This window comes from Apodemus sylvaticus, chromosome 4 (genome assembly GCF_947179515.1).
Source record: "Apodemus sylvaticus chromosome 4, mApoSyl1.1, whole genome shotgun sequence".
In the NCBI taxonomy this organism is placed as follows: domain Eukaryota; kingdom Metazoa; phylum Chordata; class Mammalia; order Rodentia; family Muridae; genus Apodemus; species Apodemus sylvaticus.
Genome location: NC_067475.1, coordinates 78,679,110 through 78,705,584, shown reverse-complemented (window position 1 = coordinate 78,705,584; position 26,475 = coordinate 78,679,110). Strand labels below are relative to the sequence as shown.

Below are 26,475 nucleotides of genomic sequence, written 5' to 3'. Positions count from 1 at the left end.
AGGTCCTGAGGACAAGAGGGAAGTCCTCCCCTCTCTCTATCATCTTGTGGGTCCCAAGGACATCAGGAAGGTCCTGTCTTGTCGGTCCCAGGGATGGAACTCAGGTTATCAAGCTTGGCCCTGCATTCTTCAACCCTAAGTCACTTTGCCAACCCTTTTATTCACATCTCACGCTTACTTTCCATACTTCTTTATACACGGACGCTTGAGTAGCACAGCATGTGTGGGGAAGCAGAGGATAACTTGTGGAAATTAGTCTTTCTTTCTTTCCATCACTCAAGAACCAGGGACAGCCGGGCAGTGGTGGCGCACGCCTGTAATTCCAGCACTCTGGGAGGCAGAGGCAGGTGGATTTCTGAGCTCGAGGCCAGCCTGGTCTACAGAGTGAGTTCCAGGACAGCCAGGGCTACACAGAGAAACCCTGTCTCGAAAAAAACAAATCCAAACAACAACACCAACAAAACCAGGGACAGAATCTAGGTGGTGAGTCTTGGCAACAGGGATATTTACCTGCCTGACCGTTTTCCAACTCACGAGAGCCTCCTTAGTGTAGATCTGGGAGCACACTAGCATGCCTGTGCATACATGGCCAGGAGACAGTGTTGGGCCATTGAGGTTCTGAGTCTCCCTGGACCTAGGCTTGGTTGGCTGGTTGGGTTGGGGCATCCATGCTTTCCTCTACCTGTCTGGAAGCTGGCAGTTCTATTGATTCTCCTTTCTCATAGATGGAAAGGTAGTCGCTTATAATGTGGGTGCTGAGATCCTAACCTGGTCCCGACGTTTGTGTAGCAACTGCTCTTAGCCACCTAGCCATCTCTTCAGCCTTCCTATTGTTGTGTTCTTTGTGTCTGTATGCATTCGTGTATGTGTGGAGGCTCTAAGGAGCTTCCCAGGTGCATACTAAATCTGAAATGTCAGTGGCAGATTTTAACAGAAACCAACAATGCAAAGAAATAGGCTGCCATAATTTTTATGATGTTAAGTCAAATTTACAGCAGAGGCAGGTGTATCTCCCACACAATTCAAATATTCTTCTGACCTACTACTAGGGGATCATTTCTGGCTACAGAGTCAAGAGTGGAAATACTGTTGTTGAAAATGAAAACCAGCTGCGAGTGCCCATTAAGCTGCGTCCTCTCTTGCTGTGGCAGCCTAGATTACAGAATAGCCTGTCCCGAGTGAAAGAAAAGAAGGATAAAGATGAGCGGGAGCTGGGGAGACAGCCTAGCTCTTCCAGAAGATCCAGGTTCAACGCCCAGCACCCATGGGCAGCTCACCACTGTCTGTAACTACAGTTCAAAGGGCTCCAACACACTCTTCTGGCCTGTGCAGGCATCAGGAAGGCAAAACACCCACACAGATTAAAAACAAAACAAAATGTACGGAAGAAGCAGGCAAGCAGCCTGCTCCCACCGTTTCCAAGGGCGTGCACTGAGAGCTGAGGGCTGCCATCTCTTTAGCCAGCTCCTGTTCTTGCCAGCAAAGCCAAAATGCTAAACGCACAGAAGACAAGTGAAGAGCTGTCCTCTCAGGATGGCCCCTTGAGTAGCACACCTGAGTATGGGGAGAAGGGGCCTGTCTCTTTCCATCTACTATCGTCCTTATTTTGTTTATTTTGAGACAAGATCCCACGATTTAGCCGTGGCTGCCCTGGAACTTGTTATATAGATCTGGCTGGCCTTAAATTGTCAAAGTCCCTGCCTCAGCACTTCAAGTGCCTGGATTACAGATAATTTCCACCCAGCTGTCACATCTCTGAGATGTCTCAGGAGCAAAGGTGCTTGTAATGTATACTTGGTGACCTTAAGTTACCACGAAGTCACATAAAAGCAGAGCTAATTTCCATAAGTGAATCCCTCCATATACATCATACTCAGGAATGATACATTGTTTTAAAAGTAAGAAAACTTGGGTAGTGGCTCAGTTGTTGAGAGCACTGGCTATCTTTCAGAAGACCCTGGTTTATTCTTAGTACCCACATGGCAACTCACAACAATGAGCAACTCCAGTGCCAGTTATCTACGCCCTCTTCAGGCCTCCAGTGCCAATAGGAATGCACGAGGTGCACAACCATACATATAAATAAAATTAACTAAAAATATTCAATGGCCACAAGGTGGTGCTATTTCTGCAGTACTCTGATGACTTTGTTTTTTTTCCTTCTGTAAATAAAAAACTAACAAAATGGATTCCTTATGTTTTAAAGTGTTATAAGTGGAATTAACCAGCTAGTCTTGCTTCTAAGGTAAACAACTCTATGTACAATTTTCTCAGCTTAGTTCAAGAGTGAATATAATGCAGTTCCTCAAACACTACCCATGAACCAAAGAGGGTCATCCTGAGCCAAACTAAAAACATATACATTAAAAAACTATACATTTTAATTTTATGTAAATGGGTATTTTGCCTACATGTAAGGTTGTGCAGCACAAGTGTGTCTACTGGGACCCTCAGAGCCAACTTGGATTCGGCCTTACAGATGGTTGTGAGCCACCGAGTCGGTGCTGGGGATCCATCACAGATCTTCTGCAAGAGGAGCCAGCGCTCTTTACCATTGAGCACTACACAGCCTCTTCTGAGACAAGGTCTCACTGTGTAACCCTGGCTGACCAGGAGCTCACTGTGTAAACAAGCTGGCCTTAAATTCAGGGATTTGCTGCCTCTGCCTGCTGAGATCAAAGGCATGAACCATCACACCTGGCCCTTCTTTTTATAAATATCATTTTATGTGTGTATGGACGAGGCCAGAAGAAGGTTCTGGATCCTCAGGAGCTAAAGTTGGTTATGAGCCCTCATGGGCGATAGAAACCAAACTCACATCATCTGCAAGAGCAGCAAGTGCTCCTAGCCACCAAGCCAACTTTCTTGCCCCAATATTGGCCTTTATTTCTTTTATAACTTTTATGTTTTGCTTTGATTCACTAAAATGGACAGAGGCTTTTTATAAATCTCAGGGTAGAGGTTGGTAAAGGAAAAGGAAAAGAGCAAACCCTTTCTCCCAGTCCCAAACCATACAAGAGGAATGTTCCATTTGTTAGAACTCTTGCTGTCACCATGGGTCTGATGTAAGTGACGCTCCCTGTCTTCTGCAGACTCAGGGCAATGGATTTCCTGTTCTCAGTGATGCCAGGCTTGGTGATAGGTGTTGCCTTAGTACCACACAGTCAGAGCAGTCCTTTACTCATGACCTTTGAGCTATGTGCCCTGGAAACCATGGATCCCATATGTGCACCGGTTAGGCCACATACAGCCAGCACCTATGCTGGGAGTGGTGGTATGTACCTTTAGTCCCACCATTTGGCAGACAAAGGCAGATGGAGTTCCAGGCCAGCTGGGCTACACAGTGAGATTCTGTTGTATATGAACAAACGAATGAACCCACAACTAACATTTGGTCAGTAATTAAAAAGTCTAAAGCGAACCAGCAGTGAGCACCCTTGCCCCCTTTGGGGCAGGACTTCTCTCTCTCCATCGCTCCTGCCAGCCTTGATCCCGTGTCTTAGTCTCCCAAGTGCTTTCATTATAGCAGGGCTGTGACACCTCGCCCAATTCAGTATGGTCTATTCTTCATTTGTACGGGTCTGCCTCACTGTGTGTGTCGGTTGTGTGGAGGCCAGGAACAACCACCAGCTTGCCCTAGACCTGGAGCTTCGGTGTCTGTGAAGGGCTCTGCTTGTTCTGTGGGCGCTGGGGATTCGATCCTGGTCCTCAGGTTCGTTCAGCATGCATGACTTTGTTTCTGATCCTCCTGTCTCTACCTCCAAAGTCCGCAGACTGATTAGCACTGCTGCTGCTGCCATGTTCAGTTTATGTGGTACTGGAAATCCAACCCAGATTTCCTGCGTCCAGTCCAGAATTTTATGGGGCTGCGTCCTTGGCCCTTTGTGTGTGTCATGTATGCACATGTGTGGTGGCTGGAGGTGGACACCAAGTATCTTCCCTGACTGTCCTCTGCCTTGCTTACTCATTTCCTTAAGGGGGTTTTCAGCGTACCTGGAGCTTACCAATTTGGCAGGCTCGCCAGCTAACGAAGCTCAGGGTCTGCTTCTGTCCAGCCTACAAGCTCTGGGGTTCTGTCCATGGCAACTCTCACTAGAGTGCCTCACACAGGTCCTCAGGCTTGAGTGGAATCGCCTCCTCACTCCTTAGACGCCTCCCCGCCCTCCTCAGACAGTCCATTCTCTGTATGACTTTAGTCTCTTATCAAGAGTGGCATGTCTAACTAGCCACCTCGCTCAAAGTTGCCAGTTGGTAAAAATGTGCCCTCCTCATCACTCATTATCTCAGGCGCACTGTCTCTGCCTGCTGCCGAGGCAGACTCTTACTTGGCCGGCCGGCCACGGTGGCCTTGAACTCCCAGTCCGCTAGCCTTAGCCTTCTGAGTTTTACCTGACTGTGAAGCATGTGAGTGGGCTGTGAGGACTCACCTTCTGGGCCCTAGAGGAAAGTCGCGTTATTCTTGTCAGCATGGTCTTTGCTCTCTTAAAAAAAAAAAAAAGACAAAGAGAAAAAAAGGTAAGCCACTATTTAATAAAAACATATGGAATATAAAGATCTGATACTGCCTAGATATATGAAAATCATCTATGCACCAACAAACTGGGCAAAAGACAAGAAAAACCATTTCGCTTAGGAAACATTGTGGCAGTAAGTTTAACCTCATCCCAAGTCATGAAAAGAAAGTAAAGCCTCCATAATGAGATGCCAAAGAAGTTCCACAACAGTTGTAAATCCAAATGTATTGGAAAATCAGTCTTTACAAAGTTGAAGATGTATGAGCTATTCCATTCATTCATATTTACTCTAGAAGACTACATATGCATATACACTGGAAAATATAAGAATGTTTATAGCAGAGGAGTGTGAATTATTTGAAAATTGTAAAAACTAAAGAATAGAAATAATAGAAATAGCAGGGAAGGAACTATAATAAATGGATCAACATCAAAAATATATACTGGCCAGGCAAGGCAGCATACATCTTTAATCCCAGTAGTTGAGAAGCAGAGGCAAGTGGATCTCTCTCAGTTCAAGGCCAGCCTGATCTAATAAACCAAGTGAGTTCCAGGCAACCAGTGCTACACAGAGTAACCCTGGCTCAAACAAACAAAAATCATTACTGAGTGAAAATTATTATGTCTCATGTTAAATAAACTAAATTTTAAAACCATGCACTGAGTAGGTGGAAGCAGGAAGATCAGAATTTCAAGGCCATCTTCAGCTATATAGTTTAAGGCCAGCCTGGAAAAATAACATCTTGCCAAAGAAAACAAAATACAAGTAACATCTGAAACGTCACTCACTGCAGGACACACACGGATGGCAAAACTGGACTGGAAAGGCAAACGAATGCTAAGATCTAAAGTAACAGAGGATTTAGGGGGAACACTGGAAACGAGTAATCCTAACACAGGCTAATAGGTGCGTGAATATTTATTTTATTATTACTTTGGGTTTTTGTTTGTTTGTTTGTTTTGAGACAGTCTTACTATATAGCCCTAACTGATAGGGAACTATACAGACTATGCTGGTCTCCTGCGTCTTCGGATTGTTGGTGGAAGCAATTGCACCAACAGATGGGCCTTTCTCTTCTGTTGGTGTAATAGACCACCCTGACGAAGGCATTGCGGAGACAGGGTTTATTCTGGCCTCCAGTCCCAGAGGGATGCAATCAATCCGTCATGGGAAGCAGAGGAGACATTGCAACAAACAGGGAAGGCACAGTGGCAGAAACAGGGAGCCTTCTTTCTTGTCACATTGTACCTACATTCAGGGGCCATCTCTGGACAATCCACTTCCTCCAGTGAACCTCCACCTCCTAAAAATTCCAGCCTCCCCCGCCCCCCCCCACCATCAGCACCATCAACTGAGGACCACGTGCTCACACAAGTGAGCCTATGGGCACATGTCAGACCTGATTACATTATTTTATTATTTCATACCATGAGTTTTATTTTAAACCACATGCTAAATTTATCCTTTTGTAGGGTGGAAATATTTAATTAGAAAATTCTATCTTTTGATAGTGAAAAGAAATGTAAAATAAAGTATTTCCTCAAGATCCCATCAGAAGCAGGATATAGTGGTTATACCACTTGTAATTCTAGCTCTTGGGATGCTGACGCTGAAGGAGTTCTTGGATTGAGGCAAGCCTGGACTAGATAGCTGGTTATCAGTAGAGCCCGAGCTACAGAGTGAGACTGTATCTACCCCATCCCAGTAAGCAGGACCCGACCCCCAGTGTGAGTCTGAAATCATACACTGTACCAAACCAAGCACATACTATTTTTTCACTATATATTTCCACAGATAAAGAATAAATACCTCATTTAAATAAATAGAATTATAGGAAATATAGTAAGTTGCATGAATGTGGTCCCTTTCCTTCCTCTCCCCTCTCTTTTCAGATGGGATGTCACTATATAGATTAGGCTGGAGCCTGTTTCCTGGCTTTTCTGCCTCTGAGTACTAGCATCTTCACCTTTTTATTTGAAGGAAGCACTCTATACGATCTCTTTATCACATCTGAATTCTTAGCATTATAACTCTTATTTTATTTTATTTTGGAATATAGGGTCTCTCTATGTAGCCCTGGTTGCCTATCTGCCTCTGCCTTCCATGTGCTGGGTGGGATTAAAGGTTAGTAAGACAATACTGGACATCAGCATCATCACTCTTAAGCTTTGGATCTTTAAACAGAAAGGGCTACTTGACGTCACTATAGCGCTGCCACAGTCCATCCGATAGCCTAGATGACTGTCAGTGGGTAGCACGGTAGTGTGAATATGCTAGACAGAGATGGTTCCGACCCTAGGTGAGATGGAGTGGTAGGTACAGCGTAAGATTTCCTCAGCTCCATCAGCACAGCATTCCAACATGTAAATTGTTAATTTCTGCAATTTTTCCAGTTAAGATTTCTGAACCATGGTTGACTTTACTCTTAAGACTTATTTTTATGTCTATGACTATTTTGCCTGCATGTATGCATGTGTACCATATTCAGGCCTGGTGCTAAGAGATGAGAAGAGTAAATTGGATCCCTTAAAACTGGAGTTATAGATAGTTGTGAGCCATCTTGTGAGTGCTGGAAACTCAACCCAGGTTCTGTGTAAGAGCAAAAACTGCTCTAAACTGAACCATCTCTCCAGCTCCAACTGTTGACCTTGGAATTTGTAGAGAACAAATTCTTTCACGGGTAGAGATTCAATGTAACAAGTACCTAGCGCTGACAGAGTAACTAAATGAAATCTCTTGATAATGGTTACTTTCCACCTGTTAGTTATTAAAGCAACAACAGTAACAAGAAAGTTGTGCGAATTTCACTTGTTACTGTGTCAATACCGGGAACATAATGAACAGAGATGAAGCCTCTAGCACAGTCAGGAGGGCTACAAACCATCCCGGAGGGAGCACCTGCTGATGTTGCAAAGAACCTAGGTTTGATGTTCAGCACCACATAGAGACTTACAACAGTCTGTAAATCTGGTCTCCACAACTATCAGGCAAACAGAATACATAAATTCTGTTTTAATCAAAGATTTTATTTTCATTTTATGTCTATTTGCCTGCACGTCTGTAAAGGCACTTGCCTGGATGTCTGTTTCCTGCTCCTCAACCCTGGGCAGTTGCTGGTAATTGAGCAAAGGTCCTCTACAAAATTACTAAGTGCTCTTAACCACTGAGCCCTCTTTCCAGCCCAAAATAAATACATTGTAAAACAAACAAACTAAAACCATAGAGTCACAAACTCCTTGGAATCCCATATTCTTTTAGTCACCACTTATATTTATTTATTATATGTAAGTACACTGTGGCTGTCTTCAGTCACTCCAGAAGAGAGCATCAGATCTCATTACGGATGGTTGTGAGCCACCATGTGGTTGCTGGAATTTGAACTCAGGACCTCCAGAGCCATCTCTCCAGCCCTCACCATTTACTTTTTAATAAAGAAACCAGTCACTCAAGAAGCATGAGAAACTTCCACATGCTCACTGGTGCAGTGTACAGAGGTGAACAAGACTACAAGGATCTCTACTGCCCCCCTTCTCTTTGAGACAGGGTCTCTCCGTAACCTTAGCTGTCTTGAACTCATGATGTGGCACACCCTGGCCAGGAACACACAGGTTGGGAGGGAAGGCATGAGCCACCAGCTTCCCTTTCACCTGCAGGGATCCAGGGCTCTTCTGCTCTACAGGAAAACCACAGCCTAAAGCATCACTTCTCAAGATGTTTGCTGACTACTAACTTAGGTTTAAGACAGACGAAATTTGCAAAATAATGTAGTCATTAATATCATGATTAATTTTGAAATACATATTAAAACTCTTAGGGAAACAAATAGAGACCTGTATTTTATTTTTCTACTTAGTTGTTTTGAGGCAGTCTCATATAGCTCAGGCTGGACTCAAACTTGCTATGTAGCCAAGGGTCGCCCCTACCTCCCAGTACCAGGATGGTAGATTTGTGCCACTAAGTCTGCTAAGAGATTTCACGTTAAATTAAATTCCAAACTTAGTTAGCCTTGGAATCCCTTTACTGCAAAAGAGCATTGATACCACTGTTGTAGATTATAGTAAAGGAGGCTGCTATGGGGCCTGGGTGCAGCTGGGAGGGGGTTCAAAGCTCTCGGTCACAGGCTGGGACAAGGTTCTATCTACCCCGCTTGTTAGCTGTTTTACTTAGCTCTCTTAGCTGGGCCATAATGACACACACCTTTTATACCAGCATTTGGGAGGCAGAAACAGATGGATCTCTGTGAGTTTGAGGACAGTCTGGTTTATAAAGTGAAGCACTGAGTGATGCCCAATCTCAAAAAACGCAAACCAAACCAGGGCTGGGGAATGGCTCAGCTCATGCCGCGCTCCCACAGCAAGCAGAGCTCTCTCTGGGCTCCATCTCCAGCATCTCATAAATTGGGTACAGGGGTGTCCACTGTAAACACAGCACATTAAAAGTGGAGGCAAGAGGACCAGAAGTCATCTGTCCTCCACTGTAAGTAAGTTCAAGTCATCTGTCCTCCACTGTAAGTAAGTTCAAGGCTAGCCTAAACTCTGTGAGATCCTGTTACCAAACCAGCCTATGGATATTAGCCTGGAAAACTGGAATACCCAAAACATAATCCACACATCAAATGAGGTACAAGAAGAATGGAGGAGTGGCCCCTGGTTCTGGAAAGACTCAGTGTAGCAGTATAAGGCAAAACTAGAACAGAGAAGTGGGAAGGGGTGGGTGGGAGAATAAGGGGAGGGAAGAGGGGCTTATGTGACTTTCGGGGAGTGGGGGACCAGAAAAGGGGAAATCATTTGAAATGTAAATAAAAAATATATCGAATAAAATTTAAAAAAAAAAAAGAAAAAAAAAAGAGATCAACTCAAGGCCTGGGACATGTTAGACAAATGCTCTACTACTAAAAGACACCCCAGCTAGCTTGCTTGCTTGCTCTGTCTGCCTGCCTACCTATCTGTAAAGTCTCACACTCATACAGACTGCTGAACTCTCAGCAATCCTCCTGTCTCTCAAAAGCTGAGATTTCAAGTACAAGTCACAACACTTAGGTCCAAATTACATTTTCAATACCATTTAAAACACTTATAAAGAAAAAAACCTTGCAAGGACAGCCAGGTATGGGGATGTATATGTATGCCTTTAACCCCAGCACTGTGACTTCAAGGCCGGCCTGTTTTCTACACAAGTTCTAGGCTACATAGTTACTATATGGTGAGACTGTCTTAAAATAATGACATAAGGAAAAAATAAAATTACAATGATGAAGCAAATAATTGCACAGAGGACTATTTCTGGGGTGAGGGACTGGGCTGGCAGTACTGGGGATCAAATCCCAGGCCTTGTGTATATTAAGCCAGCACTCAATTGTGTGGACTGAGAAAGACTGTATGGAAATTAGTGAAGACTAGTTGTTTTCATAATTTCAGTTGGGAAAAAGAAACAGCTTTGGGCTTCAAAAAAAAAAATGACTCACTTAGCAAAGTGCTTGTCACACAAGTTTAATCCCTGGACATATAAAAAAGCCAGACAAGGTGGTAGACACTTTGTAATCCCAAGACTGGGGTAATGTGGAGACAGGCAGGTCATTGGCTCATTGGCTAACGAACCAAATCCAGCTCGCCTGAGATCCAGGCAGGCAGCTGCTTCAGAAAACAACAACAACAACAACAACAACAACAACAACAACAACAGGCCTGGCATAGTGGCACACACCTTTAAATCCAGCACTAGAGGTAGAGGCAGGGGAATCTGAGGATAGCCTGGTCTACAGAGTTCCGGGGATGCCAGGGTTATAAAGAAACCTAAAACAAACAAAACAGGAAAAGCTAGTAGGATGGCTCCTGAATGATGACATTTAAAGGTGACCTCCGGCACCCCAAGCCTGTGCATGTACATGCGCACAGCACAATCAACAGGTTTTATGTTGCATTTTCTGCTCCTACTTTCCCCAGTTTGGGTTCCTGGAGAAACACTGGGACCAGAGAAGAAAAATTAATGTGCCTCATCCTACATCCCCTGCACCCATGCAGGGGCTCACAATCTTCTGTGATCCAACACCCTCTTCTGGCCTCATGCATGCACTTGCACACGCACGCACGCACGAAATGCACAAGCATACATAGAAGCAAAACACCCATACAGAAAAAAAATAAATTTTACTATGAAGGCAGTATGGTATAAGGGGAAAGTAAGGTTCTTAAGAGATAGGAAACTAAAGATCAAGTCACAGATTTCTTTGAACTTCAAGCTTCACTTGGAAAATGAAGAGTCTCCATGCGCTGCTCTAAGGGTTAACAGGAACAGTCCCTCAATGCTTTCAGTCTCTAATTTTCTCTCACCTGCCTCCACCCCTCACCCTGCTGTTGTTTTGTGACAGTGTCTCATGGAACCCAGGCTGGTCAAGACTCTGCAGTACAGCTGTGGACAATCTTGAAGTTCCAATTCTCCTACCTCTACTTTCCAAGAGTTGAGATTATAGCCTTGAGCTAGGCTAGTTGTAGCATTTAAGTGTATGATACGGATTCTAACATTTCCATTTACTTTGAGAAAGACCATGCAAAGGAGCCCGACAGTGTGCACACAGCATGCACACACCTATACAAAGTCGCACACAGGAAGCTACTAAACGAAGATTAGTGTAAACCTAGGTGGGCTCCATGAATCAGCCAGGGTTTGGTTAGCCAAAGTAATTTCACAGCTAGGTAATTAAGGCTAATCTTCTCTTTAACTCAGAAGGAAACATAAAGACTATGCCTGATGCATAGAGGTAATAGGGAAAGGTTGGGTTATCTGAAGCCAGGTGTGGGTTCATGCCTATAAACCAACCACTAAAAAGGCCAAGACAGGATGACTGCTGCAATTCCAGGTAAGCTTGGGCTAAAGAGTGAGACTGTCAAAAACAAAACAAAAGACCCAAAACACTCAAACAAACAAACCAAAACACTCAAAAGACAATTTAACCCCCACTCCAAAAAAGACTGAATATTAATTGAATGGGTTTTGGAGATGAATGTAACATAGTAATGTTTAAATTTCCCCAGAATCTCAAAGGTAAGCAATTCACAGATAATAAAGGAAACTTAAAATTCCTCTAAAATTTTGCCTTGCTTTTTGTGGGAGACTAAAAATGAGTAGATCAAACTCTGGGGTTTTAACAGCACACTGCTCTGAACTCATCAAATGTCTACTTGGAAACAAATATTAGCAGCCAATGAATGCCACGGGTCTGGTTTAACTAGCAATTTAGATGAATAGAACACAAACTACCAATTACACCTACAAGTCTTATCAACATCAACAGCACTGTAAATGATAACAGTAATACTCTGCATTTTCCCCGTGCCCTGGAGCTAATTCTACTTTACATATACGATCTCGTTATTTCATACTCCAACCCTGAAGGCATATTTTGGGGTTAGCTAATTTTTACGACCAGCATCCCATAAATATCTTAGAAAAATAATTTGAAGGCCTAAAAGATCAAATCTAGAAATCAAATCTAAGTGCATGGTTTAATCCCTTCACACTGGTTTTCAACCGGCAGTTGGCAACTCTGGGAAGAGGTCTAACAACCCTTTCACAGGGGTCCCATATCAGATATTTACATTACGATTCATAACAGCAGCAAAATTACAGTTATGAAGGAGCAACAAAACTAATTTTATGGTTGGGAATCACCATGTGCAACTATACTAAAGGATCGTACATTAGTATACTAAAGGAACTATACATTAGGAAGGCTGAGAACCACTTCTCTAACATCAGGCTGCCAGTTGACAACCGAGTTCGCACAATCTTTGAGAAGTGCACAAGGATCACACAAACACAGAGGATAGTATGGTACCTTTTGGGACTTTAATTAGGTTAAACCACATTAACATATAAACAGACGTTCCTCCTGTTCATCCTCCCGTCTGGAGCCCCGGGTCTGGAGGATGCCCTCTTGGATGGTCAACGACACTGCTGCCCTCACGCCCTATCTCGGAACAGTTCGAGTACACGCTCCTTTACCCCCCTTCATCATCGCATCCCCTGTGTCCCCTTACCACGGGTCCACCACTAGTACTCCTGCTTTGATGACCAGCACACAACACCTCCAGCGGCTGGATCCGAGGCGCCGGTCCTGAAGCTGAGAAGCAAGCTCGGGTCGTGTGGCAGGAAGCTACCCAACGCGCAGTCGCCGCGGCTGCAACCACAGCCCAGCGGAGGGGCACCGCGCCACCCGCCCCGCGGCCGTAAGCGGGCAGCAAAGCCTCGGCGTCCCGGCGTCCCGTCCCAGGAGGTCGGTGCCTAGGTACCTTCGCTCGCTACTCAAAAGATTCCCGTCCCCGTGGCAAGCCTCATCCGCGCGGGCGTGTCCGCTTCTCCCGGGCCCCGGCAGGCGCGCGCAATGGAACGTCCCGCGGGGGGGATTGTGGGAGGCGCACGCTCGAGGGGTGGGGGCGAAGGCGGCGGCGGCCGTGGCTGCCGTTGGTAGCCGTGGGGGCGGGGAAGGGAGGGAGGCGAGCGGAGGAGGTGGAGGAGGAGGAGGAGAAGGAGGAGGAGGAGGAGGCTCGGGCTCGCGCCACGGAAGGTACGCGTGAGGGCCAAGAGGGAGTCGGGAGCGCGCGAGCTGAAGCCCCTGAGCGAGCGCGTCGGTGCTGGTGGCGCGGGGCGGCCGGAGGCGGTGGTTGGAGGGCGCAGCTCGCGACCAGTCCAGACACACTCGGAAGCGTGCCGGCGGGCGTGCGCGCAGCGCGTCCGGAGTCGGGTGAGGGGGGGGGCGGCGGGGAGAGCGCGCGGAGGGAGGAGTGGGAGGCGGGGAGGGGGGGCACGAGGCGCCCTTCGCTCGCTCGCTCGCTCCCTCCCTCCCTCCCCAGAGCTGCCGCCGCCGCCGCCGCCGCCACCACCGCCGCCGCCGCTGCTGCTGCCGCTCCCGCCGCCATTTTGGGTTCGCTTTGCGGAGCGGGGAGACGATCCCGGTCTTGGTTGCCGGACCCGCCTTCTCTCGGTTTCCCCTTTCCGACCTACGCCTTTGGCTTCTCCTCTCTCGCGTTTCCACCGGTCCGCTTACCCGCTGGCCGCCTCCTGACAAGCGGGAGGGTTACGGTGTGGACCCAGGGAAGCCGAGGCGCCAGGCTGCCACCCTCTCTCCCCACTTGCCTGCACTCGGCGCTCTCGGCCTCACACGGTGAGTAGTGCGGTGTGAGCAGGCCTTTGAAGGCCCAAGTAGTCTCTCCCTTGGCTACCCGTGAACCACTGTCACCCCCCGGACCTGGACCTCCGGGAGAGCGGGGCGAGGATGGGGGAGGGGAGATCAGGGAAAGGGATCCTGAGCTTACCGGGAAGTCCCTCTAGGCGGGGTGACGGGGCGTCCCTGACCAGCGGGCTCTTGGTTTGGGGGAGGGGGACGGGAAAGTAAGCGAGTGGAGGCGGAGTCGCTTGTGCCCCTGACAGGTTAGTTTGTGTAGTAGGCCCGATTGGAGCATCTCCCAAGATCCAGTTTGTGTCTGTCTAAGTAAGGGACAAAAGTAGCAAGGGAGATGATCTTCAGCGGGTGGTTTACCTGTACAAGATCTGTGTTCTCTAAAGGCGGAAATATATACAGGCATGACATAGTGATCTGAGTGTTAATAAGTTTAATAAATGTCACCGGTTAGTTCCTACTTGGAAAGAAATGTTTTGGGTCTTGAAGAGCAGATGGTCTGTTGGTTTATAGCTGCTATATTCATATGTGTATATTCGAGGATGGAAAGTATTCAGGAAGAGTTTGCCTGCATTTGAGGAAGTTCTCTTTATAAGTTAGCTTATTTAGAAACAAATGCTGGGACGTGTCCTCTAGGTCGATAAATGTGCATGTATTTTAGCATTAGTATGATAGTACAGCAGGCATGCTAAGATCTGGAAGGGAAGAAAATTGACATAGTCTGTGCCGTTGAATAGAGTCAGTTGTGTAAATATGAAAGCCCAGAGCATCATCCTCAGAGTGATCGCTACCAGGCTGAGAATTAGGGGAGTTGTTTTTGGCCGTGTGGATTTATACTAGCATTTATGTTAGCATAAAGTTTTTATATTTAGAATGCTCTTTCAGGTTCTTTGTAACCCTAAAACCGTAAAAATTATAGGAAAATAGGAAATCCAGGCATAAAGAGGTACTTTCCCAAGGTCATGTGTTAAATTAGTGGCAACATTGGGATTTTTTAAATTACTAATTTAGTAATGTATTGTCCATATAATAGTGCCTCAGGAGATTGTTATTGAAAGTAGGTAAATATGATTGGTTAGATTATGCATGGGAGAACTTAAAGTGTCAAGCATGTATAGACTATACACTGTCCTATATGAGATAGGTATTTATGATTTTGTTGTGTTTACAGAGCAAGCAGAGCGCTTCTGACAGTTTAGTATGTATCAAAGTTAAAATGTTTCCACAGCCTACTTTGTATTGGTGTAACTGTTGTTTGTGGCTGTTTGGTTTTTTTGTGTGGTGGGGGTGGGGGATTAAACCTGCTAGCAAGCATTCTACCAAAGAGCCTCCTGACTGGGCAGCTGGACTTCATTTCTGCCAGAGACAGGATCTTTTTTGACTTATCCTACAAAGATATTACTGGATACTAATAATTGATTTCTTTCTTGGGGTAAGAAGTATCAAGATGTGTTGATTAGCTTGTTGTATAGATGGGGATGCATACAGGGAGTTGTGCACATACTGAGGACAAATCTGGGGAATTGAAACCATTTAGTCTGAATGTGGTGGCACACACTTGTAATCCCAACATTCTGGAAGCTGAGGCAGGAGGATCATGGTTTCAAGCTCTTTTCTATGCTTCATATTAAGTTTAAGGAGAGCCCTGGTTACAGGAAACCTTTTCTCAGCAAACAAAACAAGGGGCTGGAGATAAGGCTCAGCAGTTAAGAACACTTACTGCTCTTCTGCAGGACTTGGGTTCCAGTGCCCAGCCCCCAGTTAAGGTGGCTCATAACTGCTTATAACTCTAGCCCCAGGGTATCTGGCACCCTTTCCCAGTCTCACAGACACACTCACACACGAGAGAGAGAGAGAGAGAGAGAGAGAGAGAGAGAGAGAGAGAGAGAGAGAGAGAGAGAGAGAGATGAAAAATTAAAAAGCTACTTAATTTAGAAAGAATGTAGGCAGATGGACACAAGAGTAACATCATCCCACAATCCAACAGGTGGTGTTTGTAATAGAGTAAATATACTTTCTTTGACATTTTCCTTTTGTTGTTGTTTTGAAAAAGGGTCTCACTCACTCTGTAGCCCAGACTGGCTCAGGACCCATTATGTGGCCCAGGCTGGCCTCAAATTTGAGGATTGTAATCTTCTTAACATAGCCTTCTGGGGTTACAGTCATGAGCCAACTGGCCTGGCTTCTTTGGCAGTTTCTTTTGGCATTTATGAGTAAACTTGTTTTGGGGATCTGTAAATTATTGATATGTGCCTTTGGATATTGGAACTTATTGGCTGGACTGTAGGAATTCTTCGAAAGGCTAATTTTGTAGTATAGATCCCCTCTTGGAAAATGAGGAAAGGATCTTTGAACTAATTCAACTGTATTATTGGGATGTTTCCTAGTCTAGCACCAAGAATCTGAAGAAATAGTGACCTTACATTTAATGTGTAGGCCAGGTTGGCCTCAAACAGCATGTATCACCATATCACCGTGCCCAGCTATTATATATATACTTTCAGGAGATTAAGTTGTAATGAAATAACACCAGGATTTATTCAGAAGGTTTTGTTTTTGAATACCCACTTTTCCCTTGAGTTTTGTTTAGGTGAGAGATGTATTTAAGTTTGAAGGTGAATGCTGTAGCGTTCCTTCAATGTGTGTCATCAGGAGAACTTGACAGGAGTGCTGACTCAGCAGAGCATTTGGGAAAGCCTAGGCAGGAAGATTATTGTGAATTCAAGACCAGCCTGAACTACATAGTGAGTTCTAGGCCAGCCTAAGCTCTCAGAACACCAAAAAGGGAAAAGAGAATTTATCTTCTCAAAATGTATTTCTTTTTTTGTTTGTGTTTGTTTGTTTGTTTGGATTTTTTTTTTTTTTTTCCGAGACAGGGTTTCTCTGTATAGCCCTGGCTGTCCTGGAACTCACTCTGTAGACCAGGCGGGCCTTGAACTCAGAAATCTGCCTGCCTCTGTCTCCCAGAGTTCTGGGATTACATGCATTCGCCACCACCGCACGGCTCAAAATGTATTTCTGCACATAGTAAATAATTGTAGACTATGATAAGGATATATAATATAGTACATCTTTATATTCTCATTTTTGAGAAATAGTGTTGTTTTTCCTCGGTTGTATGTTAAGACATAAAACAGATAATTCATCTCCCTGATTCTTTTTTGATTTTTGTTTAATTATAAGCACATTTCATTGCACATGTAAGCTCTTACATGGAGAACACTTAAGATGAATGATGTAGTGTCTGTTGTTTCGGAGATTTTAATCCAGATGAATGTATGACTTGCATAATATTGAGGACTCTCAGATTGAATCAGATGAATTGAGATTTTACAGCTTGTGAAGGGTTTTTGATAATATTTATTATTTTAAATAATATTTATTATTTATTGAATTTTTTATTTATTACATATATGTGCTTGATGTGTGTCTGGGTGTGCTTATGATACACATGTGAAAGTCAAAGGACAACTTTGTAGAATTGGTCATCTCCCTCCATCTTTGTATAGTTTCAAATCAGAATCAGGTCTACAGACTTTTGAAGCATATATATTTACTGAGTTACATTGCTGGTCTTGTTTATTATTAGGAGGCCATAAAATGCATATATTGTATATAAGGTTATATACTTAAAATCCTTTCAGGGACTAAAGAAATGGCCATTGGTTAAGAGTGCTTACTGTTTTTGCAGATGCCCAGGTTTAGTTCTCAAGTACTCAAATGGCAGCTCACAACTGCCCTTAACTATAGTTCCAGGGTATCCAGTGCTTTCTTCTGGTCTCTTGGATGAATGTGTTAGACACAAACTGATTTCTGCACAATTACATACACATAAAAGTTAAAAAAAAATTCTTTTAAAGTGCCTTCATGTTGGGTGTGGTGGAACATGCCTTTAATCCCAATAGCTTGCTTTGTTTTTTTGAAAAAGGGGTTTCACTAGCCCAGGATACTACTATGTTTACCTGTAGGGAATTTCTATAAAAAGGTCTTGATGACATTTGGGGGTATATAAAAATGAAAAAATCTTTTGGATGTAAAATTTCAGGAATCATTTGACAACTACCCATGAAACCAGTGTTTGAAATTAAAAACAATTAGTGTACTTTTTTTAAAAAATGGAGAAGTTTAAGAAAGGCATTTAACTTACTTTGCCTATGGTGTTTTAACAGGGTAAACTGGGCAGGGGCTTAGAAAATATGTTTTTGTCTTTTTTTTTTTTTTAGATCTAATTTATTTTATGTGTATGTTTTGCTGGCCATATGCATGTGTACCATGTGTGTGTCTTGTATCTACAGAGGTGAGAAGAAGGACTTGGATCTTGAGAACATGTGGTTGTTGGCTACTATGTGGGTGCTGAGCACAAATATAAGCATTAATATATGTTTATCTCTCCATTCCTAGACTCTTATTTTGTATTAGAATGGCCTCTGTGAAACTTTGAAAAGTTTAATGTTTTCTCCAGTGCTTAATGAGTATAATATGTCCATGGTGTTGCTTTGTTATATATGCCATATACCTGTATATACATGCATGTGCATATTTTTCACATATGTATATTTTTATCTTTTGTGTATTTCACATACTTCAAAATTAATTTTTTGAGGCAGTATCTCACAGAATACCCTACTTACGCTATCCTGGAATTTACTATGTAGCTCAGACTAGCCTCAAACTCATGAAAGTCATTTTGCTTCAGTCTCCTAGGTCCTGGAGGTAGACGCCCACTTCAGCAGGAGCTACATACACTTAAGCCCACGAGTTAGAGGTCAGCCTGGGTAGCATTTTTGGATCTTGTCTCAAAAACAAAACAAATACTTAAAATCACACATACAGACACAGAAACACACACAGACACACACACACACACACACACACACAGAGAGAGAGAGAGAGAGAGAGAGATTGAGATTGAGTTACATGGTAAGACCCTGTTTCAACCAAACCAAACCAAACCAAACCAAACCAGAAGTAAAAAGCATTATGTCCTGTTTTAACATTATGAACTTTATGAACTTCCAAGTATCTTGCAGGGTATTGGCTCCACAGTATTACCGGTTTCATTGCCGTTAAGGTTTCCTCTGTGCTTTGCTAATACAGACATGGCCACTTCCGTTCCTGCCCATTGGTGTGTGCATAGTGGAGAAGTCTGGCTGTGTATATAGTTGCAGTTTCCAAAAACCAAAACAAAACCTTCATATTGCTATTTGAATTAAGTGTGTTGGTCTGAATAGTTTAAGGAATGTTTAAAGATATTTATTTTTGTTGGTGTATGCACATAGCAGCAAGAGAGAGAGAGAGAGAGACAGAAAGACTAAGAGAGATTACAGTGACGGGCCAGAAGAGGGTATTGATCCCCCTGGAGTTGGAGTTAAAGGTGAATCAAACAACCCAACCTGGTGCTGGCAACTAAACTCTGGTCCTCTACAAGAGCAGCAAGTGCTCTTAACTGCTGAACCATCCCTCCAGTCTCAGTCTGAGTATTTTAAAAACATGCTAGAGTCATGTGTCAGCCTTCAAAAAGAATGAGATACTTTAGACCTTGTTACCACAAAAAAGGAAAATGTTCATTGTAGTTGTTTATTATTGTTTTTATATATGCTGCTAGTTCTTACAATTTTTCTTAGCTGTAATTTTTAGGTTTGCATTTTCATTTGCATACATGTATCTGTGTCTTCCTTTGAGTGGAAGTGAGAGGAGACTTCAAGTGTCATTCCTTCTCAGTTGCTGTCTATCTTATCTTTGAAACAGAGCCTCTGACTGGTTTTTTGCTCAACTACAGGCTAGGTGGACTGACCGACCGGCTGGTAGCTCAAGCTGTGTATGTCCTAGCACTGGATCAGAAGCAAGCACCACACCTGACTTTTTACATTGGTGCTGGGGCTCAGAGTTAGGGCTTCATAGTTACAAGTCACGAGCTTTATCAGCTGAGCTACTATCCCACTCCTGTTTCTTTCTTTGTATGAAGATATTAGCCTTCTGCTTGTAATCGTAATAATTACCTGGAAAAGTAGGGTTTCCTGTAACTTAGGTTGGCCTGCAACCTTGAATTTCCTGACTCTTAAACCTTCCAAGTGCCAGGATTATAGGTATATGATAAGCCTGCCCAGAAATCCTTTTTTTTTTTTTTTTAAATTAACTGAGTCATTAGAATTGTTAATAACAGAGTCTGGTGAATTTAACTTAAATATAATTACTATTTTAGAGTTGTATTTCTGTCATTGTGTTTTACATGTTTGAAGAATCTATGAATTTTATTTTTAGTGTTTATTACTTTTACTCTTAATTTTTTCAATTTAAAGAGAAGTTTTATTTATGTATGGTTTATTTGCTGCATGCTTGTCTTTTTGTTGTTGTTGTTTTTTGGTTTTGTTTTGTTTCATTTTGGGTTTTTTTGGTTTTTCAAGATAGGGTTTCTCTGTGTAGCCCTGGCTGTCCTGGAACTCAACTCGGTAGACCAGGCTGGCCTGGAACTCAGAAATCTGCCTGCCTCTGTCTCCCAGAGTGCTGGGATTATAGGCATGCGCCACCACTGCCTGGCTTGTTGGGTTTTTTTTTTGTTTGTTTGTTTTTTGTTTTTTTTTGAGACAGGGTTTCTCTGTATAGCCCTGGCTGTCCTGGAACTCACTCTGTAGACCAGGCTGGCCTCGAACTCAGAAATCCGCCTGCCTCTGCCTCCCAGAGTGCTGGGATTACAGGCATGCGCCACCACTGCCCGGCTTGGGTTTTTTTTTTTTAAAGATTTATTTATTTATTATTATATCTAAGTACACTGTAACTGTCCTCAGACACACCAGAAGAGGGCATCAGATCTTGTTAATGATGGTGGTGAACCTCCATGTGGTTGCTGGGATTTGAACTCAAGACCTTTGGAAGAGCAGTTGGTTCTCTTAGCCGTTGAGCCATCTCTCCGGCCCTGCATGTGTGTCTTTATCATTTGTATATCAGGTGCCGGAGAGATGGCTCATCTCTGTAGACAGAAGTGGAGGCTCCATCCCCTGGAACTGGACTTAGAGATGGCTATAAGCCACCTTGTGGGTACTGGACACTAAAGTCCCCTGGAAGAACAGCCATTTCTCCAGCCCCTGCTCTTTGATTCTTACAGTGAAAACTAATCTCCATAGATAGGTTTATATAACTCTTAAAATACTTTATTAGATGATCATTGAAATTAAATTACTTGTGCAAACTACTGGTAATCTATGTTGTCAATAGGGAATCCCTCTAACAAGGAAAGTGACTAGAGATTCCCATCACTGCTTTTAGTTCTCATATTAGAAAAGCTTGTCTGCTTTTATCAGATTTATAAGCGACAAGTAACATGTTGATGCTTTTCTATTGTTTTAGTCATACTGATAAAATGTTAAAAACATTTTCTAGTGGAATCCAGTTATCACAGAGAAATGAGTTGGCATTGGAGACATTGAACAAGAGCAGGATTGTTCAGTCTCAAGGCATCTTGCTATTTACAAGAATGAAATTCATATTGGTTTGATTTTGAAGTTCTGCTGATGAGTACGATGTATAGGTATTTGGGAATTGTACTTGTGAGTTTGTTACCTACCTTAGAACCCATGTAGTGTTCAGGCTGCACAGAGGCTGCTCTTAGCTGAGAGGATGTTCCTGAGAACAGACATTTGAAATAGTTACTCTTAAGAAGTTATTCAATCACCTAATTATATTTTATTTTATTTTGAAATTGGGTCTCATTCTTAGTTCAAGTTGGCTGAAACTCACTACTTAACTCGGTTTTGTCTTTTTTGTTTTGTTTTGTTTTTTGTTTTTTGTTTTTGTTTGTTTGGTTTTTTCAAGACAGGGTTTCTCTGTATAGCCCTGGCTCTGCCTCCCAGAGTGTGGGGATTACAGGCATGCACCACCACCGCCGCCCAGCTTCGGTTTGTCTTAAACTTGATCCTTCTGCCTCAACCTCTTGAATTCTGAGATTATAGGAATTTGTTATCATGCTTAGCCTAGTTTTTGGGTCTTTTTTTTGAGATGCTGTCTTGCTGTTTTGCTCAGGGTGATTTGTTAAACATACATCTCTCTAAGAATCCTGATAAGTGCAACTGAGATAAATGCAAGTTCTATGTACAGTTAGTTTTTAGTTTTTACAATTACATTTATTTATTTTGTGTGTGTTTGTGTGCATGCTCACACAGTTGGAATGCTAACTCTCAGAAGTCAGTTCTTTCAGGTTTTCAGACTTATCTGCAAGGTCCTTTCCCCTCTGTGCCATCTCGACCACTTTGGTCTCTATCTCTTGTTAGTGTCAGATGTTTTAGTCCCATAGTAAATAAGGCGTGAGTTGTTGACTTAACATTTAGCTCTATGTTTGGTCCTGTTTTCTGCACTTGATACCAAGTCATTCTTAATCAAACAGTTTTGTTTGTTTTAAGGAGGACTGTCTGTCAATTATAAATTAGTTTTGTTTTGGCTTCTCAGTGTAAATGGTATTATTTGAAATTTGGACAGGATATTTTTTAGTTCCGTACTGCTGAAATGAAGACTCCAGAGTTTAAGTATTTTCTGACTAACTCCAACAGGGCAAAATGGAAAAAATTAAAAGATTATCTTTGAAAAGAAGAAATGAAGAATTGATGTTTGAAAAATATAGGGCTCAAAGAGATTCAATTAGTCATGTAGAATAATCACCAGGTGAACATTATATGTTTTCAGAGAAGATCTGAAGATACAAATCTTAAACAAGTAGAGATTTCATATCCAACTAAATGATAAACACAGGTTGGAAAGTTTTTTTTGTTTTTTTTTTTCTACCGAGACAGGGTTTCTCTGTGTAGCCCTTGGCTGTCCTGGAACTCACTCTTAGACCAGGCTGGCCTCGAACTCAGAAATCCGCCTGCCTCTGTCTCCCAAGTGCTGGGATTAAAGGCATGCGCCACCACCGCCTGGCTGCAGGTTGGAAAGTTAATGTTTAGATGCAAAGATAAAAATAATGAGCAGTTACTTTTTTAATGAAGAAACTTGAGCTATTTATTTTTATATGCATATGTTTAATTTTGAGGAAGGAAAAGTCAAGTAATAATAGAACAAAGTGAGGATTTTGATTAACAAGATTTTTTGGTTTTGTTTTCTTCTTTTTATTTTTGTTATTATTTATTTGTTTGTGTTTTTTAGGTTTTTCGAGGCAGGGTTTCTTTGTGTAGGCTATTCTGGAATTCACTCTGTAGACCAGGCTGACCTTGTACTTAGAGATCCTCTGCCTCTGCCTCTGCCTCTGCCTCTGCCTCTGCCTCCCCAGCGCTGTGATTAAAGATGTGTGCCGCCACGTCCAAGCACCAACTATTTCTTAAATGCTCTTTCTATGTCAGTTAAAAATAATTTTTTAAGTGAGTTAATTGAGCTGGATGTAGGGGTATATGCCTTGGCACCTGGGAGGCAGAGGTATGCAGATCTCTGAATTTGAGGCCAGCCTGGTCTACATGGTTCCAGAACAGCCAGTTACATAGTGAGACCCTGTTTCAAAAAAAGATGTGTGGGAGGGCTGGGGTGGGGGGCTGATGACATGGCTCAGTGGTTAAGAACACTGCTTGATCTTCCTGAGAACCCAGGCTCAATTTCCAGGACCCAATGGCAGCTCCAGTTCCAGGGGATCTGACTCCATCACATAGACTTACATTCAGGCAAAACACCAATGCATATAAAATAATTTTTTTAAAAGGCAGTTAATTGTTAGATGATGTCATATAATACATTTCTAAAGCTTATATTGTTAATCTGTTACTGTTAAGAAACAAAACAAAACAAACAAAACCGTAATGGAGAATTAGAAAGATGACTTAGTGGTTAAGAGGAGCACTTGGTCCAGGTTAGATTCTCAGCACTCATATAGGATCTTACAGCTCTCTGCCACTCCACGCATCAGACATCCTCATCCTCATCTGACCTGCTCATGTGCTGTACACATATGGTGCCTAGACATGTATAAAGGTAAAAAACATATATACATAAAATAAAAGTAAATCTTTAAAAAAAAAAAAGCTGGGTGTGATGGCACAGACCTTTGGGAGGCACAAGCAAACACCTCTAGGAGTTCAAGGCCAGACTGACCTACAAGGAACATACCAGACCTGCCAGATCTGCATAAAGAGAACCTGTCTCAAATCAAATAAAAACAAATAAGGAGGGCTAGAGAGATGATTCAGTAGTTAAGAGCTCATCGTGCTATAGCAGAGCTTGATTCCTAGCTCCTTTAGTGGGCTCCTCAACCACTTCCGGTCCAGGGAATCTGATGATTTTTGAACTGTATGGGTACTTGCACTCACACATATAATTTAAGATAAAAATGAACCTTTAAATGCAAAATGTCTGATAAGAGCTGGTGAGATGGCTCAGGCAGTTAAAGTGCTTGCTCCCTAACCTGAAGGAACCCATATGTGAAAAGACAGAACTAACTCCTTCAAGCTGTTCTTTGATATCCATGTTGCATATACATGCCCACCCCAATATAAGGAAATAAGTATAATAAAAAGAGAGTCTCAGAATTATCCTAACAAGTATTATTGTGCAAGACTGCTGAGTTACTCAAAATCTTCTTTCTCTGGCTGTAAAGATGGCTAATTGGTTAAGAATACTCTTTGCTCTTGCAGAGAGCCTAGGTTCAGGTCCCAGCACCCACATAATGGCTCACAATCATCTGTAACTCCTGTTCCAGGGAATCTTGACTCCTCTTCTGACTTCTTAGCCTACTAGGCTTGGGTTTGTATGTGGTCCAACTATTTACACTCAGACATATAAAAATAAATAAATTAAAACAGCCTCCACCCTACCTACCTCTATGTGTTTGTTTGTTTGGAGATGGCATCTCACATTGTGTAATCCTGGATAACCTTAAACTCACTACATAAACTTGCTCAGTAGACCAGGCTGGCCTTGAACTCAGATCCACCTGCTTCTGCCTCCTGAATGATGGGATCAAAGGTGTGTACAACTATATCTAGCCAAGGCATTTTAATTTTGTTTTGTTTGTTTTTTTGTTTTTCAAGACGAGGTTTCTCTGTATAGCCCTGGCTGTCCTGGAACTTGATCAATAGACCAGGCTGACCTTGAACTCAAGAGATCTGACTGCCTCTGCCTCCTGAATTTCAATTTTTAAAAAATGTTGGGGGCTGGAGAGATGGCTCAGAGGTTAAGAGCACTGACTGCTCTTCCAAAGGTCCTGAGTTCAAATCCCAGCAACCACATGGTGGCTCACAACCATCCGTAATGAGATCTGATGCCCTCTTCTGGTGTGTCTGAAGACAGGTACAGTGTACTTACATATAATAAATAAATAAATAAATCTTTAAAAAATGTTATTATACATGCACATAGGTTTCAAATATACTTTGAGAGAAAATGGAAGTCAGAAGATAACTTCCAAGAGTTGGTTCTTGCCTTTTGCCTTGTTGAAGCAGGGTCTTATTTCTACATGTTTGTGACTTCAAGCTAGGTAGCCCTTGAATTTCTGATTTTCCTGTTTCAGACTCCCATCTCACCTTAGAAGTGGTTCATTTTGGGGGTACAGACAGAGTTACATAGTGAGACCCTGTCTCAAAAAAAAAAGTGTGTGTGTGGGGTTGGGGGGCTGCCTCCAGAATGCTGGAATTTTGGTGAGCCAGTAAGCCGGGCTTGGTGATACACACCTTCAATTCCAGCTTTCTGGACAGAGGCAGAGTAGGTGAGAACATACATAGCAAGTTCCAGGGCAGTCAAGGATATATAGTTTCATCTATATATCCTTGTTTTTGTTTTTTTGTTTGGTTGTTTGGTTTTTAAGTGGGCTTGTGAAATGCCACAGCCAGTAAAGGTTCTGACTGACAATCTGAGTATCTTCCCTAATGTCAATTTCTGGGGCCCACAGACCTGATTTCCTAAGGTTGTCCTTCATCCTGCACATACAAACTCTAAACTTAAGGCAGGGAGGGAAAGAGAAAGATACCCATACGCCTATGTGTATACATTGACTTATACAACAAAACAAATAAATTGAAAACTTCCCAATCTGATTGACTACCAGATTATATTAGTATGTATTTCAGTGAGTTTTAACTTCTTCGAGTTTGCTTGATAAAATTTAGTAAGCACAGTCATTGCCATTTGGTGACATTTTTTAAATCTTGTTTTGTTTTTGTTTTTTTGTTTTTTGGGATTTGTTGTTGTTGTTGTTGTTTTTGTTTGTTTGTTTGTTTGTTTGAGACATGGTTTCTCTGTATAGCCCTGGCTGTCCTAGAACTTACTCTGTAGACCAGGCTGGCCTCGAACTCGGAAATTGGCCTGCCTCTGCCTCCCAGAGTGCTGGGATTACAGGCGTGCGCAAACCCCCCCCCACCCACCCACCCTTGGTTTTTCTTTTTTGAGACAAGGTTTTTCTGTGTATTCTCGGCTATCCTGGCTGTCCTGGAACTCACTCTGTAGACCAGGCTGACCTTGAACTCACAGATATCCTCTTGCGTCTGCCTCCCAAGCACTCAAGATGGTCAAGTGTTTGGTGCATAAGCATATCACTTGAGGTCATATCCCTAGCACTTAACAATAGTTGAATTGTAACTTCTACAGGTGGATCCTGGAGTTCATTGGCCAGTCAGCCTAGCCAAATCTCTGAGTTTGAGATTCTGTGAGAAGCTCCAATTCAAAATAAGGGGCACCATTGTGGTGGCTCAGCAGATCAAGGCAGGGCTCCTGCTGCTGAGTTTAGCAACTTGAGTTTGTATTTGGAGGTAGGAATTAAGTCTAGGTCTTCATACATGCCCTAGTTGGAAATTGTAACTTTATGTTGCTTTCCTAGATAT

At 42.9% G+C, this 26,475-nt stretch overlaps 2 protein-coding genes across 8 annotated transcripts in view; one reads left to right on the top strand and one right to left on the bottom strand.

The window, feature by feature from the left end:
* Dap3 (death associated protein 3) overlaps positions 1-13,880 on the bottom strand; it is a 31,009-nt gene extending 17,129 nt beyond the window's left edge. The window contains exons 1-3 of one of the 5 annotated variants that reach the window (XM_052180089.1): positions 12,804-12,968; positions 12,552-12,634; positions 4,428-4,481 (exon numbers count right to left, since the gene is read on the bottom strand). In XM_052180089.1, the coding sequence (XP_052036049.1) occupies positions 4,428-4,469 (42 nt within the window). In that variant the 5' untranslated portion in view covers positions 4,470-4,481; positions 12,552-12,634; positions 12,804-12,968. The other 4 variants (XM_052180092.1, XM_052180090.1, XM_052180093.1 and 1 more) reach the window with 4 other exon arrangements.
* Positions 13,037-26,475, top strand: part of Ash1l (ASH1 like histone lysine methyltransferase) — a 116,046-nt gene continuing 102,607 nt past the window's right edge. Inside the window, exon 1 of one of the 3 annotated variants that reach the window (XM_052180088.1) lies at positions 13,037-13,078. The gene's annotated coding sequence lies outside the window, so the exon portion shown is untranslated. Of the gene's footprint in view, positions 13,256-13,359; positions 13,676-26,475 lie in introns of those variants that run through there. The other 2 variants (XM_052180087.1, XM_052180086.1) reach the window with 2 other exon arrangements.